The 24,293-nt window shown below is 45.7% G+C and overlaps 1 protein-coding gene across 1 annotated transcript in view; it reads right to left on the bottom strand.

The window, feature by feature from the left end:
• The window catches only part of ZBTB8B (zinc finger and BTB domain containing 8B), a 31,508-nt gene extending 10,565 nt beyond the window's left edge, over positions 1–20,943 (bottom strand). Inside the window, exons 1-3 of the mRNA XM_007092419.3 lie at positions 20,772–20,943; positions 12,505–12,989; positions 5,414–6,435 (exon numbers count right to left, since the gene is read on the bottom strand). Of these exons, the coding sequence (XP_007092481.2) occupies positions 5,414–6,395 (982 nt within the window). The 5' untranslated portion in view covers positions 6,396–6,435; positions 12,505–12,989; positions 20,772–20,943. The remainder of the gene's footprint in view (positions 1–5,413; positions 6,436–12,504; positions 12,990–20,771) is intronic.
• Positions 20,944–24,293: the final 3,350 nt, after the last annotated feature.

Genomic DNA, 24,293 nt, shown 5'->3' with positions numbered 1-24,293 from the left:
ATATAGGTTTCAAATCCCATGGACCCATTAATGACTCCCAAATTTATATCTCAGCTCTGACTGCACCCCCCAACCCGGAACTCCAGACATACAGATGCAACTGCTTACTGAGCATCTCCACTTGGATATCTGAGAGGCATCACAAACGTAACATGTCTAAATCGACTGCTCAAGCTAAAAACCTTAGGGTCATCCTTGACTTCTGTCTTTCTCATACCACTCACATAAGCCATCAGCACATCCGGTTCATTCTACCTTGAGAGACAGTCCAGTCTTATCCAAGAAGACCACTACCCAAAGGGATTCTTTTTAAAAAAAATTTTTTTAAGTGTTTATTCATTTTTGAAAGACAGAGAGACAGAGCACAAGCAGGGGTACGGCGGAGAGAGAGGGGGACACAGAATCTGAAGCAGGCTCCAGGCTCTGAGCTGTCAGCACAGAGCCTGACACAGGGCTTGAACTCACAAACTGCGAGATCGTGACCTGAGCCGAAGTTGGACGCTCAACCGACTGAGCCACCCGAGCGCCCCGGATCCTTCTAATATATGTCATTTCAAGTCACTCTTGGCTGAGAACTTCTAGTGGTATCCCTTCTTGGAGTAAGACCCAAAGGTCTTCTCATGGCCCTCAGGGCCCTAGCTGATCTGTGCTCACCCAAATTCTCTGACCTCATCCTCCAGCACCTTCTGCCTCGCCCACTCCACTCCGGCCTCCACAGCACCCTGCTGTTCACCCGACAAGTGTGACCTGCACTTTGCACCTTGCTCTTCCCTCTGCCCAGAATGTTCTTCTCCCTGATTTACCTGCACAGTTTGCTCTCTTCCTCCCTCGTGGCTTCTGCTCAAAAGCAACTTGTTAGAAAGGCCTTCCTTGTCAACACTAAACAAAATAGCATCCCCTTCACTCTCTGTCAACTTTTCCCCTGCTTTTGTTCTCTTCGTATTATACACTTATTTATATGTTTGTTGTCTGTCTCCCTGCATTGGAACATCAGCTCCATGAGGACAAGGACTACCTTTTGTTCATGCTGATGAACAGTGTCTGGCGTATAGTCAGTGCTCAATAAATGTCTGTTAAATGATTGAATGAATGGACACACAGATCAGTGGGACAGAATAGAGAGCCCAGAAATAAACCTACGCTTACGTGGTCAATTAATCTAGGAAAAAGGAGGCAAGAATATATGAATGGGGAAAAGACAGTCTCTTCAATAAACAATGCTGGGGAAACTGGACAGCTACATGCACAAGAATGAAACCAGACCACTTTCTTATACCATACACAAATGTAAACTCAAAATGGATTGAAGACCTAAATGTAAAACCTGAAACCATAAAAATTCTAGAAGCAAGCACAAGCAGTAATTTCTCTGACATCGGCCACAGCAACATTTTTCTACATATGTCTCCCAAGGCAAGAGGAAAAAAAGCAAAAATACACTATTGGCACTACATAAAAATAACAAGCTTTTGCACAGCAAAGGAAACCATCAGCAAAACAAAAAGGCAACCTACTGAATGGAAGAAGATATTTGCAACTGATAAATCCGAGAAGGGGTTAATATCCAAAATATATGAAGAACTTACACAATTCAACACCATAAAAACAGTATGATTTAAAAAACAGGCAGAGGACCTGAATAGACATTTTTCTACAGAAGACATACAGATGGCCAACAGACACATGAAAGATGCTTAACGTCACTAATCATCAGGGAAATGCAAATCAAAATCACAACGAGATATCACCTTTATTTATACTTGTCAGAATGGCTAGAATCAAAAAGAAATAACAAGCACTGAAAAGGATGTGGAGAAAAAGGAACTCGTGTGCACTGTTGGTGGGAATATAAATTGGTACAGCCACTGTGGAAAACAGTATGGAGGTCTCTCAAATTCCACTACTGGGTATTTACCCAAAGGAAACAAAAACACTAATTTGAGGGCACCTGGGTGGCTCAGTCAGTTAAGCATTTGACTCTTGATTTTGGCTCAGGTCATGATCTCCCGGTTGATGAGTTTGAGCCCTGCATCAGGCTCTATGCTGACAGCACGGAGACTGCTTGGGATTCGCGCGCTCTCTCTCTCTCTCACTCTCTCTCTCCCTGTTCCTCCCTTGCTCGTGTTTTTTCTCTCTCTCAGAATAAATAAGCTTAAGAAAACCATTAATTTGAAAAGATGCATGCACCCCTATGTTTATTGCAGCATTATTTACAATAGCCAAGATATGGAAACAACCTGTGTCCATCAATAGATGAATGGATAAAGAAGATGTGACATAAACGTGGTGCATATGCACACTTGCGTGTGCACACGTGCGCGCACGCGTGTGCACACGTGCGCGCACGTGCGCGCGCACACACACACACACACACACACACTGGGATATTCCTCAGCCACAGAAAAGAATAAGATCATGTCATTTGCCACTACATACATGGACCTAGAGGGTATAATGCTAAGTGAAATAAGTCAGACTGAGAAACACAAACACCATATTATTTCACTCATCCATGGAACCTAAAAAACCAAATAAATAAGCAAACAAAAAGCAGAATCAGACCTATAAATACAGAGAACAAACTGATGAGTTAGTTAATTAATTAGTTAGCAGCAATGATAAGATGTTGAAGAAGCAAGCCAATGATGGAGAACTGGACACACTGGCATTAAATGACCCCGTGATGAGACTGGAAAGGAATGGGCAGAGGTTAAGAGCAATGGGTACCCATAGTGTCAGAAACCAGAGGAAGAAAGAATTTCAAGAAGGAAAGAAAGGGCAGAGTCAACTACTGAGAGAGGCCAAGTAAGGTAACACTTGAAAATCGCTCACCGGATTGACTCTAGCAAATCTATGACTGACCTCATGGCAGCAGTGTCAGTGGTGTGGAGGGGGCAGAAGCCAGACCACAGTGAGCGGAGAAAAGAGTAGGAAGTAAAACAGTGGAGGTGACCAATGTAGATGAACTTTCCAAGAAGCAATGGCAGGTGCTGGAACTGGGGTTGGGAGGTCTGGGGGGAGAAGACTTTACAGGAGGACCTTATGATCTGGCAGTGTCTGCTAACGTCAGATATAAGCAATGTGGCTACAGAATTATCGCAACACCCTCCTGACTGTCTCCCTGCCCTTGTCTCCCATCTCCACACCATCGGGTGCTGAGGCCAAATTAATGTCCCACAAGCACAGATCCTGTCCACTTCCAAGCTCAGTAACTATCAAAAATTCCCCTATGCCTACAGACAAAACCTTACCTCTTAGCATTTAAGGTTTTCCATAATCCGACTCCAATCAATTTCTCCCTATGTCTCTTCTTACCCTCAGATGCCACCTTCATAATGCCTCCCTGATCTCCCACGAGGAATCCGGTTCTCCCGCTTCTGGACTACTGTGAAAATCACACCTCCATCTGTCTTCCAGCCCTGGTGACTTTACATCATGTGATGCCAATTACACACATCCCATCTCCTCTAAGACACCATCAGTTCTTTGAGGGCTGGATCCATGTCTGACTTATCTTCGAATCTTCACCAGGAAGGTGCTCAAAATATTTAAGCAAATAAATGAATGACCGAACAAATCAGTCCTACTCTGCGCCTTGGCATTTGGAATAAATTTACCCAGGAGCCGTGTGAATGGAATAGAAACCTGGCAGACAACAGGCATGGCCAGGGCCAGGGGGGGGCTGCCTTCCAACTACCTTGTAGTTGGAAACCTGACTTTACAGACTGAGGGACTGGACTTGAATGAAGATGGCGTAGAGCTGAAGACTATTTCTTGATACTTGTGCTTATGGGCAGAGGGCTTGAAAGATAAAACCATGGCACTGAAATCCATGTGCTGCCTTCAGAGTTTGTTTCAATGAAATGAAGCCAGCCCAGGTTGCTAGGTTTAGCCCTGCCACTTACCAGCTCTGCATTCTCAGGAAATTCACCAAACCCTGTGGGTCTCGGTTTCTCCACACTCATCTGCCAAACTCACGAGGGTCTAATGGATGTGAAAGGGTGGTCACCGTCTGTGAAGTGCTATTATGCACGGAAATGAGATTTCAACCCGTTCCCACAGTGTGTTCACTGAAGACAGCCACTACCTTCTAAATGCTGGTTAAGCCAGTGTCCCTGAGGATCAGAAAGAGCATTTTCAAGTTTCCGAGCCTAGTTTTAATCAGGCATACAGAGCGTTCTTGCTTTAAAAAATGAAATTAAACATCTCAAGACAGCCACTTAGTAACAAATAAAAGCAGCTGATCTCCCTTATCTAAAATACTTTCACTGCTCAGTATTGAAGGCTGAATTTAAATTGGGATTCATTAATTTCTTGGCTTGAGGTTCTGGAAGCTATAGGGTACTTTCATCAGTAAGGTAGCGGCCAAATCTATTTCTCTCTCCAAGACGCTTTACAACACAATTACCCCACCTGTTCAGGAGAGTTAGTCATGTTAACTCATCTCTCAGAATGTTCAGGGGAACAACCAAGTTCTCTTAAAACACAAAAGCCTACAGAAGTAAAATATTTGATATAAAAGCTAGTTTAAGGTTGATGATTTAATTAAAACACACACATCTTTAGATGTATCAACATTAAATTTGTTTTAATTTTTTTTAATATTTATTTGTTTTTGAGAGAGACAGAGACAGAGTGCAAGCAGGGGAGGGGCAGAGAGAGGGAGACACAGAATCCGAAACAGGCTCCAGGCTCTGAGCTGTCAGCACAGAGCCCAAGTCAGGGCTCAAACCCACAAACTGTGAGGTCATGACCTGAGCCAAAGTCGGACGCTTAACCGACTGAGCCACCCAGGCGCCCCTTAAATAGTTTTTTAAAAGCCTACCAAAGGATATAAGAAATTTACTCACATAAAGCCAAATGCCGACTCATTTTAGATATTCTCAAGTAGATGCACCATCGACCAAAACTGCCTGTCTGCTATGTGCCAGGCACCAAGGTTAACACAGAGAAGAATAAATTTCTTAGAATATGTTCTCGTACATGAGAAAAAATTCTGAAAACCTTCTCATTTGGTCCTCAATGCTGTGAGAAAGGCAAGGCAGGGATGATTATCTCCAGAACAAAATGGGTTCAAAGAGATTTACTGATTTAACTGAAGCCCCACTGCTGGTTAGTAAAAGACAGTAGATTTTTTTCCCACATCTTCGAACTGCCCTCAACACCCTTATACTCCAGTTGTAGAGGTAAAATAGTAACACACAGGAAGAGACAATGCCCTGCACACAGCAGGTGCTCGACTAACACCCACTGGTGGTGGTGGTGATAATGTGGTGGTGATGACGGTGGTGGAGACGGTGGTGATGACAGCAGTGACAATGGCAATGCTGACGATTATGGTGATGGGAGCCAGTAAGGCACAGGTGTGCGTGCTAAGTGACCGGCAGAGATGCTGAAGGCGAATGGAGCTCACCTGAGTCCTCTCCATACCAGTCGGTCTGGACATCCATCACGGCACTCATGGCTCCTCCCGCACCCTCTGGTCTTCCCTCCAAACTTCGAGAAAAGTGATGGTCCACGTCACCTTTGCTCTGGACGGCGCCGTTGCGCAGGAGTGCCTCCAGGAACTGCTTCACGTGGTAGTTACCGTAAGCCAAGTCGATGGCCTGGCCACCGGGCAAACCCTCGTCCACGTGGGCCAGGCTGAGTGGGGTGGCGTACGGCTGCAGCTGTTCGCCCAACTCCACCTCCACCTCGTCGGCATCAAACTCCACCTTGGGCTCTATCTGTTTGGGCAGAATAGAGAGGTCACTGTCAGCTGGGCCACTGCCCGGGCCGTCCTTCGCCGCCAGTTCCAGTGGGTGGCAGCCTCTGCAGTCACTGCGAGGGGGCTCTCTTGGACAGTCCACCCTCTCCTCTCCCTCGGCCGGAGAGGGGACCACGCTCTTGGTGTCACAGGAGGTCCCTTCCCTGCCTGAACTGGGGCTTCCGCTGTCCACCTGATGAGCCGCCACCGCCGCCGCCGCCGCCGCCGCCGCCGCCACCGCTGCAGCCACGGCAGCCTCCTTCTCCATCTTCCGGCAGATGTCAAGGGACGACCTGATGTAGGCCTTGCAGAAGTTCACCACGTCGTTCATCTGCAGGTAGCTGGCCGCCGACATGACTTCAATCACGTTGTCCCCGCACAAATCCAGCTTCCCAGAGTACAGGAAGTCTAAGATGGTGGAGAAGGCATCGGAGGTGACTATGTCCAGGGAGGCGGTGCTGTGCCGCCCGCTGTCCTGGATGTAGTGAATGAGCAGGGCTCGGAAGTAGCCGCTGTTGGCAAACAAAATGTTCCTGTGGGCCTTGAAGATCCGCCCTTCCACAATGATGCTGCAGTCACAGAAAAAGTCCCTCTTTCGCTGTTCATTCAACTCCCCCAAGAGCTTGGCATGATAGGACTGCATCTCCATGTCTCCACCAGCTGCTGCTGCTCTGGAGTAGCCTGGATCTCTGCCAAGATTGTTTTTTTGAAGTTAATTTACCAATTAATTTTTCCTTTCGTTTTCAAGTTTATTTTTGAGAGAGAGAGAGTGAGAAAGCATGAATGGGGAGGGGCGGAAAGAGAGGGAGAGAGAGAATCCCAACTGTGCTGACAGCACAGAGGGGGGCTCGATCTCATGAATCATGAGATCAGGACCTGAGCCAATATTAAGAGTCAGACACTGGGGCGCCTGGGTGGCTCAGTTGGTTGAGCGCCCGACTTCGGCCCAGGTCATGAACTTGTGGTTTGTGGGTTTGAGCCCCACATCGGGCTCTATACTGACGGTTTAGAGCCTGGAGCCTGTTTCAAGTTCTGTGTCCCCCATCTCTCCCTGCCCCTCCCCCACAAAATAAAATAAACATTTAAAAAAAATTTTTAAAGACTCAAAATATAGATAACACCCAAATCTAAGACTTACAGTTCAGTCCTGATACGGAACTCAGAGACCATACTTACAAGTCTGGGCACACACCTATTACTACTTTATGGAAGCTTTTGGTGGGCTAGCCAGCATACATTCATCATTCTTATGGTTTTGGTAGTTTTTCTGGCTTTGATAGAACCACCCTTCCCCCATTCTTCGCCAATGTGTTTTGAATTTTTTTTAATTTTTTAATCTTTATTTATTTTTGAGAGAGAGAGAGAGAGAGAGAGAGAGAGAGAGAGCGTGCGATTGGAAGAGGGGCCCAGAGAGAGGGAGACACAGAATCCAAAGCAGGCTCTAGGCTCTGAGCCATCAGCACAGAGCCCGATGTGGGGCTCGAACTCATGAGCGGTGGGATCATGATCTGAGCCAACGTCAGATGCTTAACTGACTGAGGCACCCAGGCACTCCATTGGCCAATGTGTTTTGCATCAAGCTGGCCCCATCCCCAGGCTCTAGATATAATAGAGGCCACCACAATCAACGTGTCCCACCTTCTGACCACAGTGATTAGCTGAGAGATGGCCATGTGGCTTGGGTCAGAGCAATGAAAAGCAATGAAATGTTTACTGGGGCACCCAAAGAAGAGCACTCTCTACTCGGTGGGCATGTGGATGTCAAAGATGCTGCCTCACAGGGGTGCCTGGGTGGCTCAGTCGGTTGAGCGTCCCCGACTTCAGCTCAGGTCATGATCTCGCGGTTTGTGAGTTCGAGCCCCGCGTCGGGCTCTGTGCTGACAGCTCGGAGCCTGAAGCCTGCTTCCTGAGTCTGTGTCTCCCTCTCTCTCTGCCCCTCCCCTGCTCATGCTCTGTCTCTCTCTGTCTCAAAAATAAATAAGAACATTAAAAAAAAATTTTTTTTTAAGATGCTGCCTCACCACCAAGGGAACCGCCCAACAAAGATGACAGCTCAGTTCAGACAGGAGCAACAGGTGCCCCGGGGACACCATCTGGGCCCCAACTCATGCTGTGCCAGAGGCCAGTTAAGTCCCTTTTTGCCTTAGCTGGTCTGAGTTGGGTTTTCTATCTCTTGCAACTGAGAGACTCTTAACGGATTGACTCCACTATCCTCGGTCCACTCCTCCGAACTCTAGGTCCTGGCCCTCATTGGTCAGGGGACTAAAAGCCTTGGAAGGTACAAGCCACATCTTACTTCATTTGCTATCCCCCATAGCACCTGGCAGAGTGCTTTGGACAAAGTAGGTTCGGTAAGTAGAAAGGAATACTCCCTTCTTAAGTGCTAAGTAGAGCAGGTATAGATCAAGTTTACAATCCTTCTGCTACTGAGAAAGACAGATGCTGACCTTCCCCGAGCTCCCTCTCTTCCATCTTTTCCCATCACACAAACCACAGAGCCAACCTGTAACAGCACTCCAGCCTGGTCTTAAGGGTCAACCTACTTCAAGTTAACACACTCCTTGCTTGCTGACTTAAGGCCCTTGATCTGTAACAGAACTAATTTACTTTCTTTTAAGACTTGCGGACCACTGGCCTTGGGGAATGAAGGACCAGAACTTTCCTAGGCCACAAGGCCAGCAAGTCTGTTTGAAGCCACCTCAGCTTTCTGATTAGCCCAGAAACACTGAGCAAAATGTTTTTCTTTTTTAAGGTCACGCAAATGACTTTACTGACCTCCCTTTACACATCTGCAAACCTTGCCCTCCTTTGCAGAAAGAACAGAGTGCTCTTGCACAACCCCCGGGTAACCAGGAACCAGACGTTCTTGCACAACCTCTGAGCACTGAGATAATTCTGTAGCTGGCATCATCAAGTCCTCACACAATCAAGAAATGTCAAAGACCATGGTACTCCCTTACCTGATTAAATCGCTTTAAAAATCCCTGGGTCAGGCAGAAACCTCGGTGTTGGCTTTTGGACAAGAGTCCGCCTTCTCCCCAGGACCCTGGGCTTCTGAACAAAACTCACATTCTTTTTCAATCAAAACTCATCTCTTGAGTATTGGCCTCTAGAGCGACAAGCAGCAGAACTTCGGTTTCCGTAACAATCCATTGACTACCCCTTTTCCGTATTGACCCACTGAGCACAGGGAAGTTTCTAGAACCAAGTCCATCATCCCTCTACTGGAATCACAAAAGGCCTGGTTAGAGCTGCCAACCACAGCTCACAACTCCTTAGTGCTCTTCCTTTCTACAAATGCAATGCCACAATACCCTAACCAGCCAAAAACCAGGCGCTTTCTCCCCACAAAAAAGGGCTCTTCCATCGGCAAAATTGATTCCCCATAGTCTGTGTACTAACTACACGGACTATACTCATTAAAGACCCACAAGAACCTTATTAACTGGCAGTTCACACTTACTTTATACATCTTCATAACAAGTGATGCATTTCACTTGTTTCAGTTTAGAAACTAGACCACCAATTAGGGAGAGAAGTAGACAGGATCCTCTATAAGATAGTAAACTGACAAAAGTGAGAGTTGACAGCTAGGAAAAGGTAAAAAATGTTTCTTAAAAAAATAGACCCAGGAATTTTTTCAAAACGTCAGCCTGAGGCCATTTAGCTAAGCAACATTAAATGCTCCTACATATTCAAAATGGCCTTAGGACAGCACTAAATTATAGCCCAGGGCTATAAGTGATGGGCTTAAGTCCTCAAGAAGATTCTTATCTGTTTATATTCATTTTAAAGTCAAGGAAGTTATATCATAATTTCTGGAATTTTTTCATCCAAAGTAGTTAAAATTAACATTTGCTTCAGAAAGGAAGAAAACCGTTAGATATCTGCAAAATTCTACGATTCCCAAATAAATCAACCCTGAAAGTTGTCACAGGACTAAGGCTTCACTGTCATTCCCACCTCTTCTGACTTTTCCAACCAAGCCTTCCCAGCAGTTCCTGCTGCTGCCTTTGGCAATCAAAATACGAAGGGAGGGGCACCTGGGTGGCTCAGGTCTTGATTTCACAAGGTTCATGAGTTTGAGCCCTGAATCGGGCTCTACGCTGACAGTGCAGAGCCTGCTTTGGATCCTCTGTCTCCCTCTCCCTGTCCCTTCCTGATTCACACGCATTGGTGCACACTCTCTTTCTCTCTCTCTCAAAATAAATTAAAAAAAAAAAAACTTAAAAAAAATATAAACGGGGTGCCTGGGTGGCTCAGCTGGTTAAGGGTCCAACTCTTGATCTCAGCTCACTCAGGTCATCAGGTCATGATCTCATGGGTTCATGAGATCGAGTCCCGCCTCAGGCTCTGCCACAGCTCAGGGACTGCTTGGAATTCTCTCTCCCTCTCTCTCTGCTCCTTCCCTGCTCATGCTCTCTCTCTCTCTCTCTCTCTCTCTCTCTGTCTCTCAAAATAAATAAATCAACTTTAAAGAAAAAGAAAAATATGAAGGGAAAATCAAGATATAGGAAAATACAACATTTCAATACCATAGTTTACTCCCTTCCTCAGAACTGAAAGAACACCTATCAGACTGGTAAAATCACATTTTTCAACTGTCATGTGCTAATATCCACTGGTGATGCAGATGTAACTTGGAACACCATTCTAGAGAGGAATTTTGCAATATTTATTAAAACTTAAAATGCACACTTCTTTTGTCCCAGAAATATCAATATAAAAATTTACCCTTTTGGATGGGTTGCCCAAAAATATCAAATTACAAGTTCAGAGATGTCCATTCACCAGGCTTTTATACGAGCACAAAAGTATAAAGAATGTCCAACAGGGGACAAGTCAAATAAATGAGGGGCAATCACACAGGGGAATACCATGCAGCCACGTTTTTAATGAGCCAGAGTTGTGTGTGTTCGTTATGGATAGGTCATCGAGGTATATTGAGAGAAAAAGACAAGAAGCAAAACAAAATGTACCATATGATTCCATCTGTATAAGCATGATTTTTTTCAATGTAGGGTTACACAAGCAAGAGTTAATAGCAGACACCCTTGAGAAGAGAGATTAAGGGTAAGAAGTACGTGAAGGGATCTCCGCTTTTCATTTTCAACCTGTTAGAATGTTTCACTAAGTGCATGTACTGCTTTCATTTTTTTCTTTTTCAACAAAGGGGGTAAAGGAGGAAGGGCAGAGGAATAAGGAGTTGGCCAATCAGGGAGATAAACCGGTGTAGGCCCAACACTTCTTAGCTGAAGAACAGTTTTATCTACAGGGCACTTCCATCTTTTACTGGAAGATGCTCCTTTCCAGCGACAGTACCCCAAACCCATTTCCTTTGGCTTTCTCTCTGCAAATAATCCAGATTCTGTCGGGTCATGTCAATACTCCTTAACTTGGCAAAAGTCTGTCCACAACCCTTTCCCCAACCCTGTATTTGGCATATACTGTGGAAATCCTTATTCGTATCACTTGCCTTTGGTGCCCTGCAACCGTGGGACCGGCTGAGGATCACTACTTCTCCTTGGAAAGAAGCTCTCTGGATCTACTGCTGTCAGAAGCACATTTAGCCTCACCGGTTAGGGGAACCCCCAGCCCTCTGACTGTTGCAATTCAATTCAACAGTTACTGGTTACATACAAGGAAGGTGCCAGGAATAGAAAAATGAGCCAAGTACACCCTGCATGTCCTCCGGGAGAGAGCAGATGCCAACACTACTCTCTACAGCACACTCCCACGTTCCCCTAGGGAATGCTACCCAGATCACATGACTGCCTTCATGCTGGCACCAAAACCAGCCTTGAATTCCACCCGCCGACTCTGCCAAGACTCCTTCCGTCTCACCAACCTGAGAATAATGAAAACCTGCTCATCCATCGCTAGCATTTACTGAACACCACTCTTCGTGAAGCACTGTAGACAGTACTTTACCAGCATTAATTAACTTTTACCTCACACTAACCCAGTGCAGTAGATATCATTGTTATACCCTCTTTTTTAGGGGAGGAAATTGAAGTTCAGATTTATAGCTAACATGTGCAAGTCAGGACTGAAACCAAAATTGGTTTGATTCCAGGGTTGACGTTCTTAACCGCTGTGCCAACCTGACTCCCCATAGGGTTGAGGAAGTCACTCCTCTCCCAACGCATGGAGTGAGGGGGAACGACACGGGAGAAGAGTTTCCATTTTCACAGAAAAAATTTCAGGGTCAACTGCACCTTGGGTTCACCTGCTAAATTGTTCCCAAGACAAGGGGATCTCCACCCCTTCCCCACCTTCCAAAGACAGACGACCCTGCGGAGATCACCGGAACCAGTTCCTGGACCGGTCTTTGGCTCCTGAGGGTGGGAGACAGGGGCCTTACCCGTCTCGTTGCCTCCTGCAGACAAAGTGACCATCGCTGCGGTGGGCATTGCCCCAACCTGGCCGAGCCCTCGCGTCCCAGCACCATCGCAATGGGCGGGCGCCAGGACCACCCGGCTGGACGACGCGGCGAGACAGCCCAATACCAAGGAAAGGGGGACAGCTGCCGCCGAGCCGACGCTCCCCACTCTGGAGGGAGGGAAGGGTCGGTCATCCAGCTCAGGTTTGGGTGGCGGGAGGTCTCGGGAGCAGCCAGGGCCGGGAGGTCCGAGGGAGGCCGACCAAGAGGGGAGCTCTCTGCCCGCTCCCTCCACCCAAGGCGGACCTCCTGGGGCGCCCCGAACGTTCCCCAAACCAATGAAAGAGGTAGCGCGAACCCGCTTCTCGACTCTCACCTTTCAGCGGGATCCAGCCTTGCGGCCGAGCTACCGCACACCGACACGCCCCTCTTTCATTCACCTGTCGCCCCCTCCGTGAGAAGCGAGGCAGCTGACCAATCACAGGGGCTCCTAGGCTCAGGAAGGCGGACCCTTCGACCAGCGGGTTAGTCAATGGCGCCCGTGCCCCCTCCTGAGGCTGCGCTCTGATGGCGCCAGTCCTCGCGCGGTGACGGGAGTTGTGGTCTCAGCGTTCGTTTCTCCAGCAAAGATATAGTGGACAAAACTACAAGTCCCGAGATGCCAAAAGGGGCAAGAACGGACACTAGCAGAAGGCTGGAGCTCTGTTCGGTCTTCTGAGTCCCACTCGAGGGACCTGCGAAGTGTCGGCGTCTTTGTCCGGAGAGCTGAAAGCACGACGCGCATATTAAAGTCGCCCGGAGAATGAGAGCTCTGACCTATCAGTCCGCACACATTTTACTTGCCGGCGCTTCGCAGAAATTCTGGAAGGAGTGAAATGGTTTCATGTACTCAACAGGTTTTTAACGAACACCCCGACACCCTCTTCCCTTGAAAAGCTTTCAGGGTCATGTATGCAAGTGAAACAGTTAAATAGCGGTACCCGGTGCTCAGGAACAGTACTGACATGTTGAGGGACAGCTGTGAACAAGACAAACCAGCTTGCCATTCTCGCGGAGCTCAGTTCTCATAGTGGGTGTTATCAGTTTGTGAGCGCTGCTGTGTTAAAACACTACAGGCCGCCTTAAACAGCAGAAATTCATTGTCTCGAATTTCTGGAGGCTGGAAGTCAAGGTGTGGGCAGGGTTGGTTCCTTCCGAGGGTTCTGGAGGAAAGATCTGTCCCAGGCCTCTCTCCTGGACTTGTAGCTGGCCCTCTTCATGTTCACCCGCGCTCTCCCTGTATATATCTCTGTGTGTAGATTTCCCCTTTATATAAAGTCACTAGTCATAGTGAATTAGGGGTTCACTCTACCCCAGTACAACTTCGACTCAACAAATGAGTGCATTTGCAATAACCCTGTTTTCCAAATAAGGTCATATTCTGAGGTGCTGGGGGTTAGGACTTCAGCACACCAAAGGGGGGGGGGGCGGGGAGTGCAGGCAGAGTCCAACCCATAACAAGGGGAGATGGCTAATAAACAAAAAAACAACTAAAAAAAGGAAATATATGAAGTGCATGGCAAAGAATTAAAACAGGTAGACGATCTAACAAAGTGATTTGGTGGCTATGAGGGGCTGAAGGTCAAGGATGGCCTCTCTCAGTTGGCAGCCTTCCAGCTGCCATGCTCAGGTTAAACAGATGAGCATTGCAGGCAGGGAAAGAGCTAGTAGGAAGGTTCTAAAAACAGATTGGGATGTGCCTAAGAAATAGGAGGACAGCCACCGGGGTAAGGGAGTGAGAGATAGGCAAACCAGCTTAACCGGTGTACCAACTGTGCAGGTCACACAGAACTCTGCACTCAGAAAGCTCTACACTTGAAACTAGAAATAGGTGGTGGTTGTACAGCGTTGTGAATACACTAAATGCCACTGACTTGTATACTTTTAAATGACTGAATGTATATTGGGTGGATTTTACCTTAATTTAAAAAAAAAAAAGTGTGGAGGGGACACCTGGGTGGCTCAGTTAGTTAAGCGTCTGACTTTGACTCTTGATCTTGGCTCAGGTCATGATCTCCTGGTTCATGGGTTCGAGCCCTGCATCAGGCTGTGCGCTCTGCACTGATAGTGGAGCCTGCTTGAGATTTTCTCTCCCCCCACCTCTCTCTGCCCTTCCCATTTTCAGACTCTCTCTCTCTCAAAATAAATCGATAAACTTTTTTTTTTAAATGTGGAGAGAAAGTGATCATGGGGATTATCAGTTAATTCAGTAAATCAGTTAAGTGTAGGTTAATTAAGAGAAGTTCTTCTAATAAATTTAATCTAGATTATGAGACGGGATTGAATTTCTTAGCAAGAACATAGTATCGTCTGCTGAGCTCCAAGGAAGTGTTCCCTCCTCCTTTACATGAAAAATTCCATCCTTCCTTAATTGATAAGATTGAACCTTCATTGCTAAAGAAAACTTAAGTTCCTTCTTGCCCCTTGGCCAGAACCAAAGCTCAAGCATAACACGTCCTGGAGGATGAAAAGCAGACAAAAACTAGGGAAAGGGAGGCCTGCCCAAAGAAAACAATCGCAGGAATCTGCTATTTTATTTGATGAAAAAGCAAGGGACTATTTATGGAGGTGAATTTGGAGGCTACTTAAATAAGGAAAGCCTGAATATGATTTCAGATCAAAATGAATTTATTGGTTTGAATATATTCACTGGAGATTCTGCATCCAGGGAGCTTCCTCTGATGGCTGGCAGCTGTTATTCTAACAATTGAAGTGTTGGTTTATGCAAAACTGGATACAATACTGACCTGTCATTCATTTGTATGACAGTGGAAATCTTTTGCCATAAACCAGAGGAATAAATTCAAAGATCTCAGGAGTCAGGATGATTTATTGCATCTGTCTGTGTATCTTGCTGATCAACCCAATAATTATATTCCTTGAAAAGACCCAGAATTCACCTCCTTTACCAAAGCCAGAGGACAATTGATGAAGGAAGTGCCAAAATCATTAAAAGGCACTTTACTGACCATCCTCTCTAAGCCAGGAATGATGGCGGATGGGTCTATAATTGAAATGTACTCTCATTTCAGGAGGAGGAGTCTGGAATGATACAGCCCACGTGGTGGCAGTTACCCAACAAATACAAAATGGGAAGTGTTACTAATAAGCAGCAGGGTTGGCATGAAATCAGAGTGGTTTGATCCACAGAGATTTTTGGAAACAACTAACGAATCAGGGACAGTCTACTAAATTCCCATTTAATTTTTATAACAGTAACAGAAAAAAAAAAAAATACTTCCATGCCCAGTGAACAAAGGCCTATCTTGATGCAATAGACAATTTCGTTCTAATTATTTTTTTGAGATAGAGATAAAGTGAGATAGAGAGAAGGAGAGAGAGAATCCCAAGGAGGCTCCACACTGTTAGTGCAGACCCGATGCAGGGCTCAAACTCATAAACCGTGAGATCATGACCTGAGCTAAAGTTGGACATTTAACCGGCTGAGCCACCCAGGCGCCCCAAAAGACAGTTTTGATTTTTCATCCAATGTCCATACTTGAGTAGGTTCAGGTGTGTCGACCACTGAATAAAAAGAAAGTTAGGGGCGCCTGAGTGGTTCAGTTGGTTAGGCAACTGACTTCGGCTCAGGTCATGATCTCACAGTTTGTGAGTTCGAGCCCCGCGTCAGGCTCTGTGCTGACTGCTTGCTCAGAGCCTAGAGCTTACTTCGGAGTCTGTGTCTTCACCTCTCTCTACCACTGACCTGCTCACGCTCTGTGTTTCTCTGTCTCTCAATAATAAATAAGCGTTTAAAAAAAATTTTTTTTTAAAGAAAGTTAAAGACCCTTAAGGAAAGACCCAACAATAACCTGCAGGACCATACCATGAGTCTTTCTCCAAAGAACTTGTGCTCAAATATTCAAACCTTTTGGGAACAATCAGACAATGGCCACGCAAATTCCTAGACACCCAGGATGCTTCTGTGCTGCACTAGAGTGTGGGCTTTACAGAAATGTATGAATCAATGTCTAATCAGGAAAACAGATACCACCCTACATATTTCAAGCAGAGAAGACTTTAATGCAGGGGTTGGTCACAAAGACATTGGATATACTGAAGAATGAGGGAGAGAGATAGCATTATCCAGAGCCCAGGAAATTGCTACTGCCCTTGGGCTGTAGCCTACAACCCCACACTCCATACCGACAATGCTGGAGGACCCAGTGCTGTCAAAGCCAAGGTACCTCCTGAAGCAGAAAGGTTTCTCCCTTCCTCCTACCTTTAAATATAACCAAGTGCTGGGGCACCTGGGTGGCTCAGTCGGTTGAGCGTCCATATTCAGCTCAGGTCATGATCTCGCGGTTTGTGAGTTCGAGCCCCGTGTCAGGCTCTGGGCTGACAGCTCCGGAACCTGGAGCCTGCTTCAGATTCTGTGTCTCCCTGTCTCTTGGTGCCTCCCCTGCTCATGCTCTGTCTCTCTCTGTCTCTCAATAATAAATAAACATGAAAAAAAAAATTAAATATAACCAAGTGCCTCCCATTGGCACAACCTAACTGGGACACAGCTATCAATGGAGTTTGGGAATCTGGGAAATGTAGTTTGCAAGATTCTGGCCCTGGCAGTCCAAGGGAGATCACAGTGGGACAGGTAAGAGGCTAGGCACCTAGAGAAAACCTGAAGTATAGAGAGCCTGGTTATAAATGGAGTTTTGACCAAAATCCACTCAAGGATAGATCTAGCCCCTAAATCCATCTGCTAGTTTTTTCCTCATTTGTATAATTAGACTAAATATCTTAAAGGAGCACCTAGGTAGCTCAGTCAGTTGAGCGACCGACTTCAGCTCAGGTCATGATCTCATCATTTGTGAGTTCGAGCCCCACATTGGGCTTGCTGCTGTTAGGGCAGAGCCTGCTTCAGATTCTCTATCCCTCTCTCTCTCTCTGCCCCTCCCCCACTTGCGCTTTCTCAAGCAAATAAATAAACATTTTAAAAAAAGAATAAATATATTAAACTACTGGCAGAATCCTGCATTGGCACTCAGGCCATAGGTTGGTTAACAGCTTTTATTACTGGAAAAACAAAGTGCAAGTCATTGAAGTTCCTGATTCCCATAAAATGTAAATTAAAATAGGGGCACCTGGGTGGCTCAGTCGGTTAAGCGTCCGACTTTCAGCTCAGGTCACGATCTCGAGGTCTGTGAGTTTGAGCCCCGCGTCGGGCTCTGGGCTGATGGCTCAGAGCCTGGAGCCTGCTTCCGATTCTGTGTCTCCCTCTCTCTCTGCCCCTCCCCCGTTCATGCTCTGTCTCTCTCTCTGTCTCAAAAATAAATAAACGTTAAAAAAAAATAAAAAAATGTAAATTAAAATAAAAGATCTTGAGAGCATCACAAAGATTAATGCCACCATTAAAGACTTAAAATATGCGGAGGTGGTGATTTCTGTCACATTTATATCGGTGTCCTGGCGCGCCTGGGTGGCTCAGTCGGTTAAGCATCTGACTTCGGCTCAGGTCATGATCTTGTGGTCTGTGAGTTCGAGTCCCGTGTCGGGCTCTGTGCTGACAACTCAGAGCCTGGAGCCTGTTTCAGATTCTGTGTCTCCCTCTCTCTCTGACCCTCCCCCATTCATGCTCTGTCTCTCCCTGTCTCAAAAATAAATAAACATTTAAAAAAATATGTATATATGTATAAAACAAAGACACAGATATATATATATAAACATTAAACATATATATATGTTTATATATATATTGTTGTTGTTGTTATATATATATATAACAACAAATTGTTGTTATATATATATATATATAACAAAGACACAGATATATACAAACATTAATATATACAACAAAGACAAAGACACAGATATATATATAAACATTAAAATATATATAACAAAGACACAGATATATATATATCTATTTCTGTGTCTTTGTTTGGGAACTGGAAAAGTCAGATAGTCTTGAAGAAGGCAGAAGAATATTGTAAACTTAATCAAATGGTGACCCCAATTGCAAATGCTGTTTCAGATGTGGCTTTGGGGAGGACAGATATTAGTACAACCCCCAGAACTTGATCAGGCCAATGCATTTTTCTCCACTATGACAAAGAATATACGAGAAACAATTAGCTTTATAATCCCGCCTCAGAGAAAAGCCCACCTGCTGGTCTATGCCCTAATTTAGTCTGCAGGAGCCTTGACCCTACCGTATTCAGTCAGTCCCGTGCGAAAAACCAGAAGCTGCTCCTGGTCTTTCAAACAGATCTCGCTTGCCAGCAGCCACAGCTCCAGAGAGATGATTTCTGCCTTACTTCTGCTTTCCCAAGTCTCCTGTAGGTGCATCTACTTGAAGGAATTGGATTTACATCAGAACCTCCGCTGTAAGGGAGCCTGGGAAGTGTTTTTAGCTTTACACCTCCTCAGATAGAAGGAGGACAGAATAGAGGTCAAGATTCCATTCCAAGTTTCTGTCACTTCATCCCACAGGCTCTCATACTGGTGGCCCGATACTGATAGAACCAAAAAAAAAAAAAAGAGAGAGAGAGAGAAAGTAGCAGGTGCCAAAGGGTGGAAGATAAATCCAGTGAAAATATAGCGTCCTGCCACTTCATTAAAATTCTGGGTGTCACAAGTTTTGAGACACTTCAGGACATTCCCTCCAAAGCAAAGGACAGGTTGCTGCACTTTGGACTTCCCACCTCTTAGACGGAGCCCTAGGGTTTGATGGGTCATTTGGGATTTTGGAAGCACCACCTGGTGCACTGACTGCTCCTACCCATTTGCCAGTCTCCAGCTGTGAGTAAGGCACAGAGGGGGAGAGGGCAGAAGAGGCCTCCCGACCTGGTCCAGGCCATGCAGTGCACATAGTTCAGGCTTTCAGCCCTGATCTTTCGGAGTGCCTGAGGCAAATCAGAGTGCTCCCTGAGGCCTACTGCAGACACTGATGGTCGCTGTAAACAGGCCCTCAGGGCTTGGAGGCAAAGCCATGCTTCATTCATAAGTGAGTATTTTTCTTTTGAGAAATAGCTCCTGGGTTTTCGCTGGGCTCCGGCAGACTGCACACTTGACTGCACACCTGCACCCCAGGTGACCTTGTAACCTGAGCTGCCTCCCAATGAACTGCCATCTGACCCCTCTGCCCAGCAGTTCCCTCGGGGAAAGGGTCCATCTAGAAGCAGGTTGTTCTCAAGGAGATTGCTTGAGAGACTTGGGAACAAAAGGTTGGGGACAGAGGAACAAGGATAGACCTGCTGGAGTGGGCCCAGACCAGTAGAATGTTCCCAGCTATGTGAGTGAGTACAACAAGGCTCCACTGTGAATGGGGAAATTATTAGAGCCTGGTTTTCTGATGACAGATTCTGAAACAGCAAGAGGTGGCCCCGAGGGATAGTGGAGAAGGAGGTCCCTCAGCAGGGCAGGACCGTAAGCAGCATGTCTCATTACCCACTTTGCCTGGAAGAAAAGATGGCCCGAGGTGAGGACCTGTACCAGTTCATGGGCAATGACTAATGATTTGAACAGCTGAAAGTCTTACAAGATTGGAAGTTCATGACAAAGAGGCTTGGGAAAGATGAATTTCTTAGAATGGTCCCAGATCATGAGACAGAAGGTATGCCATACAGATAGTCACCATGGGCCTCAACTATGGGGGAAGCTTTGAATAGCAAATAGAATGCTCTGTGGATGTTAACCAGATGGCCTTTTCCCCCAGCCAGTGCAGCTCTTGTTCAATAGGTTCATTGAAAAAGGACCATGATGACAGGAGTGGAGACTAACTGCATGGGCTAAAGAAGACGGACATCTCCTCACAAAGGCCAACCTGACAGCCACCATTACTGACACGAAGTTTGCCCACAGCCGCAATCGGCCCTGGACCTTTGATTTGGTGTCATACCTCGAGGAACCCAGCCAATTACACGGTGGCAGATGGGAGTACGTAGGACCACGTTCCTCGTGGGGAATTTGTCTCACTAGAAGAGGTGCTTGCTTTGGATCTGGATTTGCTTTTCCTGCCTCACACGCCTCCGCCAGAACCTCCATCTGTGGACTTAATACGCAGTCTTGTTCTCTCACAAAATATTGTTTCTAACCATGGAAATCACTTTGCAAGACAAGAAGTGGGAAACTGAGCAGGGGATACCCTCAGGATTCATTGGTCTTACCACGTGCTCCATTAGTCAGCATTCTACCATGACGGAAAGGCCTCCTGAAGGTCCACGTAAGGTCCCAGCTGTAGACACTTCATGAACTAGAGAGCCATCCCCAGGATACAGTAATGCTCTGAATCAGGGTACGTACTGTTTCTCCTTTAGCCAGAGAGCAGTTCGAGAACCAAGGGGCTGGATGTAGGAGTGGCTCTCTCACAATGAAACCGTTTTACACACTCAAACATTCTTTGCCTCTTGGCCTCATGACTATACGGAGGAGAGGTATGTTAAAAGCCTGTAGTGTCTGAGGGACGAATGCTTCCACCAAGTGACACAGTTTTCCCACCAAACTGGAAGCTGAAACTGCCACCCAACCATTTTGAACGCCTCATGCTCCTGAACAGACAAGCAAAAAAGAAATCAAGGTATTTTCTGGGGTGACAATGTCTGGCTGTCAAGGGGAAATAGGTTGTTACCACACAGAGGGGGCAAGGAGGCTTAGTGAAAGACTTACCTGTATTCTCGAATGATCCTATTCCTAGTACAAATCCTGGGATCAGAGTCACAGCAAGACTGCTGCAGCTCCATACAAGAGGGTCCCCCAGGGCACAGATCTCTCGGGAATCAAAGCTTGAGTCTCTTCTGTGAGCTAAGAACCTGGCTGTCCCTTGCTGACTGAAAGCAGAAGAAACCTGAAATAGATATAGTGAAGAAGCAAAGCCATAAATACAACATCGGCCTTCAAATGGGTTATGGAGGCGACAATTATGGCCTCTGCTTGAACTTCCCTCCTTGATGGGTCTATGTACACATTTTAGATATTTTGTCTTCTCCCTTTCCCCTACTATTGTCTCCAGGTGGTTGTGTAGGGAATATTCACTTCACAATTAGTCACAGAGTGCAGATTTTTGAGAAGGGAATTTGAGAAAGCTAGAGAAGGAACATCAAGGCATTGGGGTTCCTTCCTTGGGGAGTAAGGTTGTGTGTTTTTTTAATTTTTAAAAAATGTTTATTCATTTTTGAGAGAGAGAGACAGAGTGGGACTGGGGGAAGGACAGTGAGGTGGGGGCGGGTGGGGGGGACACAGAATCCAAAGCAGGCTCCAGGCTCCGAGTTGTCAACACAGAGCCCGACATGGGCTCAAACCTACGAACTGTGAGAACTGTCAGCGGATGTCAGATGCTTAACCGACTGAGCCACCCAGGCACTCAGGGTGTTTTTAATTACAGGAGTGATAGCTGCTTTCTGCTAATCGGGAAGCAAGTGTAAATTTGGGACACAGGGTGTATGTATTTGGCTGCAAGTGGGGTATATAGGACAGTTAATGTTTGGGCCCCCCCCACTGCAGGGGAGGAAAAACTTTCCCTCAGCCATCCTAAGTTCCATAGTTGGGTCTATGAAATCGACTGATAACAGTCAGATTAATAGGAGAAAAGGAATACATATTTATTCACTTTTAATATTACATGCAAGTGGGGATCACAGTGGGAGGAAAAAGGAAATACCCCCAAAAGTCAATAGGATTGGGAGCTTATATACCATCTTAACAGGGAAGGAGAGGGAAGGTATAGGCCACTTAGGGGAGAGAATAAATGAAGGGCCCTTAGAAGAAAACAGGGGAGAGATGATGGTTTGCCACAAAGTGTGTCTGGATGTCACTTCTAGAAGTGGTGTCAACTTCTAGTCTCTCCTGTAAAAAAGTCAATCTTTCCTGGTTGATGAAGCTCCAGGGGAGGGGACTTAAGACAACTGAGTTCCTTTTGAAGGATCTGTCATTGAGCGGAGAGGGGGAATTCAGAGAAAGCCTCTCCCCAGATTTGTTGTTTTTTTCAGGTGCAAGGTTCAAAATAATCAGTACACCAAAGCATCATATTTTGTGCTGGCATTTCCTGAATTCCTAAAGGATCCAACCCCAGTCTCCCTTTTGGGAAAAATTCTCACTGTCTGTTGTTATAGTAAGAAAGAAATGCCAGTTTTCACCTCTTACAGCTGTGACCTACAGGAGCAGAGAGGGCTAGATCTTTCCTCTTTCTACTCTTACGGTACAGCTAGGGAGCAGGCTTCTGATGTACAAGTCCCAAAAACAACACTGAAGATGACTGGAAAGACCACTATTATATTTATTATCATTATCATTATTATTATTATTATTATTATTATTATTTTCTCAATGAGGGACAGAGGCACAGAAAGGGAATGTGGCTGGCTTCCCTGAGTCAAACCACAGTGCCACCTTCGGGAGTCCTGGGGACAGCCATCCCAGGAGTCAAAGTCATCAACTCCTCTGTGGCAACATCCTTTGTTCTTTGTACCACAATAATCTACCTCCTGGGTGGTTGTAAGAGTTACACAAGGGGTGCCTGGATGGCTCAGTCAGTTGACCATCTGACTCTTGATTTCGCCTCCAGTCATGATCTCGTGGTTCATGGGATTGAGCCCCATGTTGGGCTCTGCACTGCAGCTTGGGGGCTCCTTGGGATTCTCTCCCTCTCTCTGTCCCTCCTCTGCTTGTGCATGCTCTCTCTCTCTCTCTCTCTCTCTCTCTCTCTCTCTCTCAAATAAATAAACATTTAAAAACACACCAAAAAAAAACTTAAAAAAAAAAGTTACATGGGACAACAGTGCCCAGCACACAAAGAATGTCCCTTTTTTGTAAATTATAAAGTGATACACTAAGTATGGGAGGATGGAGAGAAGAGAGCTTTGCTCAAGACCATATGGCACAGCACATTAGGAGTCCAACCAGGGTGTACTGGTAAAAGTTTGACTGGCTTCAGCTGGGGAGTGGGGGATGAACATGATTCGTGGTGTTTGTAGATTTTGATGACATGAACACTCTGACCTTCAATTTTTTTAAGTTTATTTATTTTGAGAGAGAGAGAGAGAGAGAGAGAGAGAGAGTGTGTGTGTGTGTGTGTGTGTGTGTGTGCATGCAAGTGGGGTGGGGCAGATAGAGAGAGAGAGAATCTCTCAGTGCAGAATCTGATGTGCGGCTCAAACTCACAAACCGTGAGATCATGACCTGAGCCGAAGTCAGATGCTTAATACACTGAGCCACCCAGGCACCCCTGACTTTTGTCAATTTTTAACTACCAGTGTGACATCACTGAATGCAAAGTTGGCAAGCAACCTGAACCAAGAAGCACACCACTATATAGTATTTTCACCGTATAGGCACAATAAACATAAGTCACTTCAAAAGCATAAGTGTTCATGAAATAACTATAATTAAATATATATAAGTTATATATAAATTTAAATATATATAAAAATATAAATATATTTGAAGAAGACACAAAAAAATGGAAAAATATTCCATGTTCATGGATTGGAAGAACAAATATTGTTAAAATGTCGATACTACCCAAAGCAATCTATGTATTCAATGCAATATCTATCAAAATAACACTAGCATCCTTCACAGAGTTAGAACAAACAATCCTAAAATATATATGGAACCAGAAAAGACCCCAAATAGCCAAAGCAATCCTGAAAAAGAAAACCAAAGAGGGAGGCATCACAATGCCAGACTTCAAGATGTGTTACAAAGCTGTAATCATCAAGACAGTATGGTACTGACACAAAAACAGACACTTGGATCAATGGACCAGAATAGAGAACCCGGAAATGGACCCACAAATGTTATGGCCATCTAATCTTTGACAAACCAGGAAAGAATATCCAATGGAATAAAGACAGTCTCTTCAGCAAATGGTGCTGGGGAAACTAGACAGCGACATGCAGAAAAATGAATCTGGACCACTTTCTTACACCATACACAAAAATAAACTCAAAATGGATGAAAGACCTAAACATACGACCGGAAGCCGTCACAAAAGACATGAATAGACACTTCTCCAAAGAAGACATCCAGATGGCCAACTGACACATGAAAAAATGCTCAACATCACTCATCATCAAGGAAATAAAATCAAAACCACAATGAGACACCACCTCACACCTGTCAGAATGGCTAACATGAACAACTCAGGCAACAACAGATTGCCTGATTGGCGAGGATGCAGAGAAAGAGGAT

Source organism: Panthera tigris, chromosome C1 (assembly GCF_018350195.1).
Source record: "Panthera tigris isolate Pti1 chromosome C1, P.tigris_Pti1_mat1.1, whole genome shotgun sequence".
NCBI lineage: Eukaryota > Metazoa > Chordata > Mammalia > Carnivora > Felidae > Panthera > Panthera tigris.
Note: the sequence above shows the minus strand (reverse complement) of the source record. Positions and strands in the feature narration are given on the sequence as shown.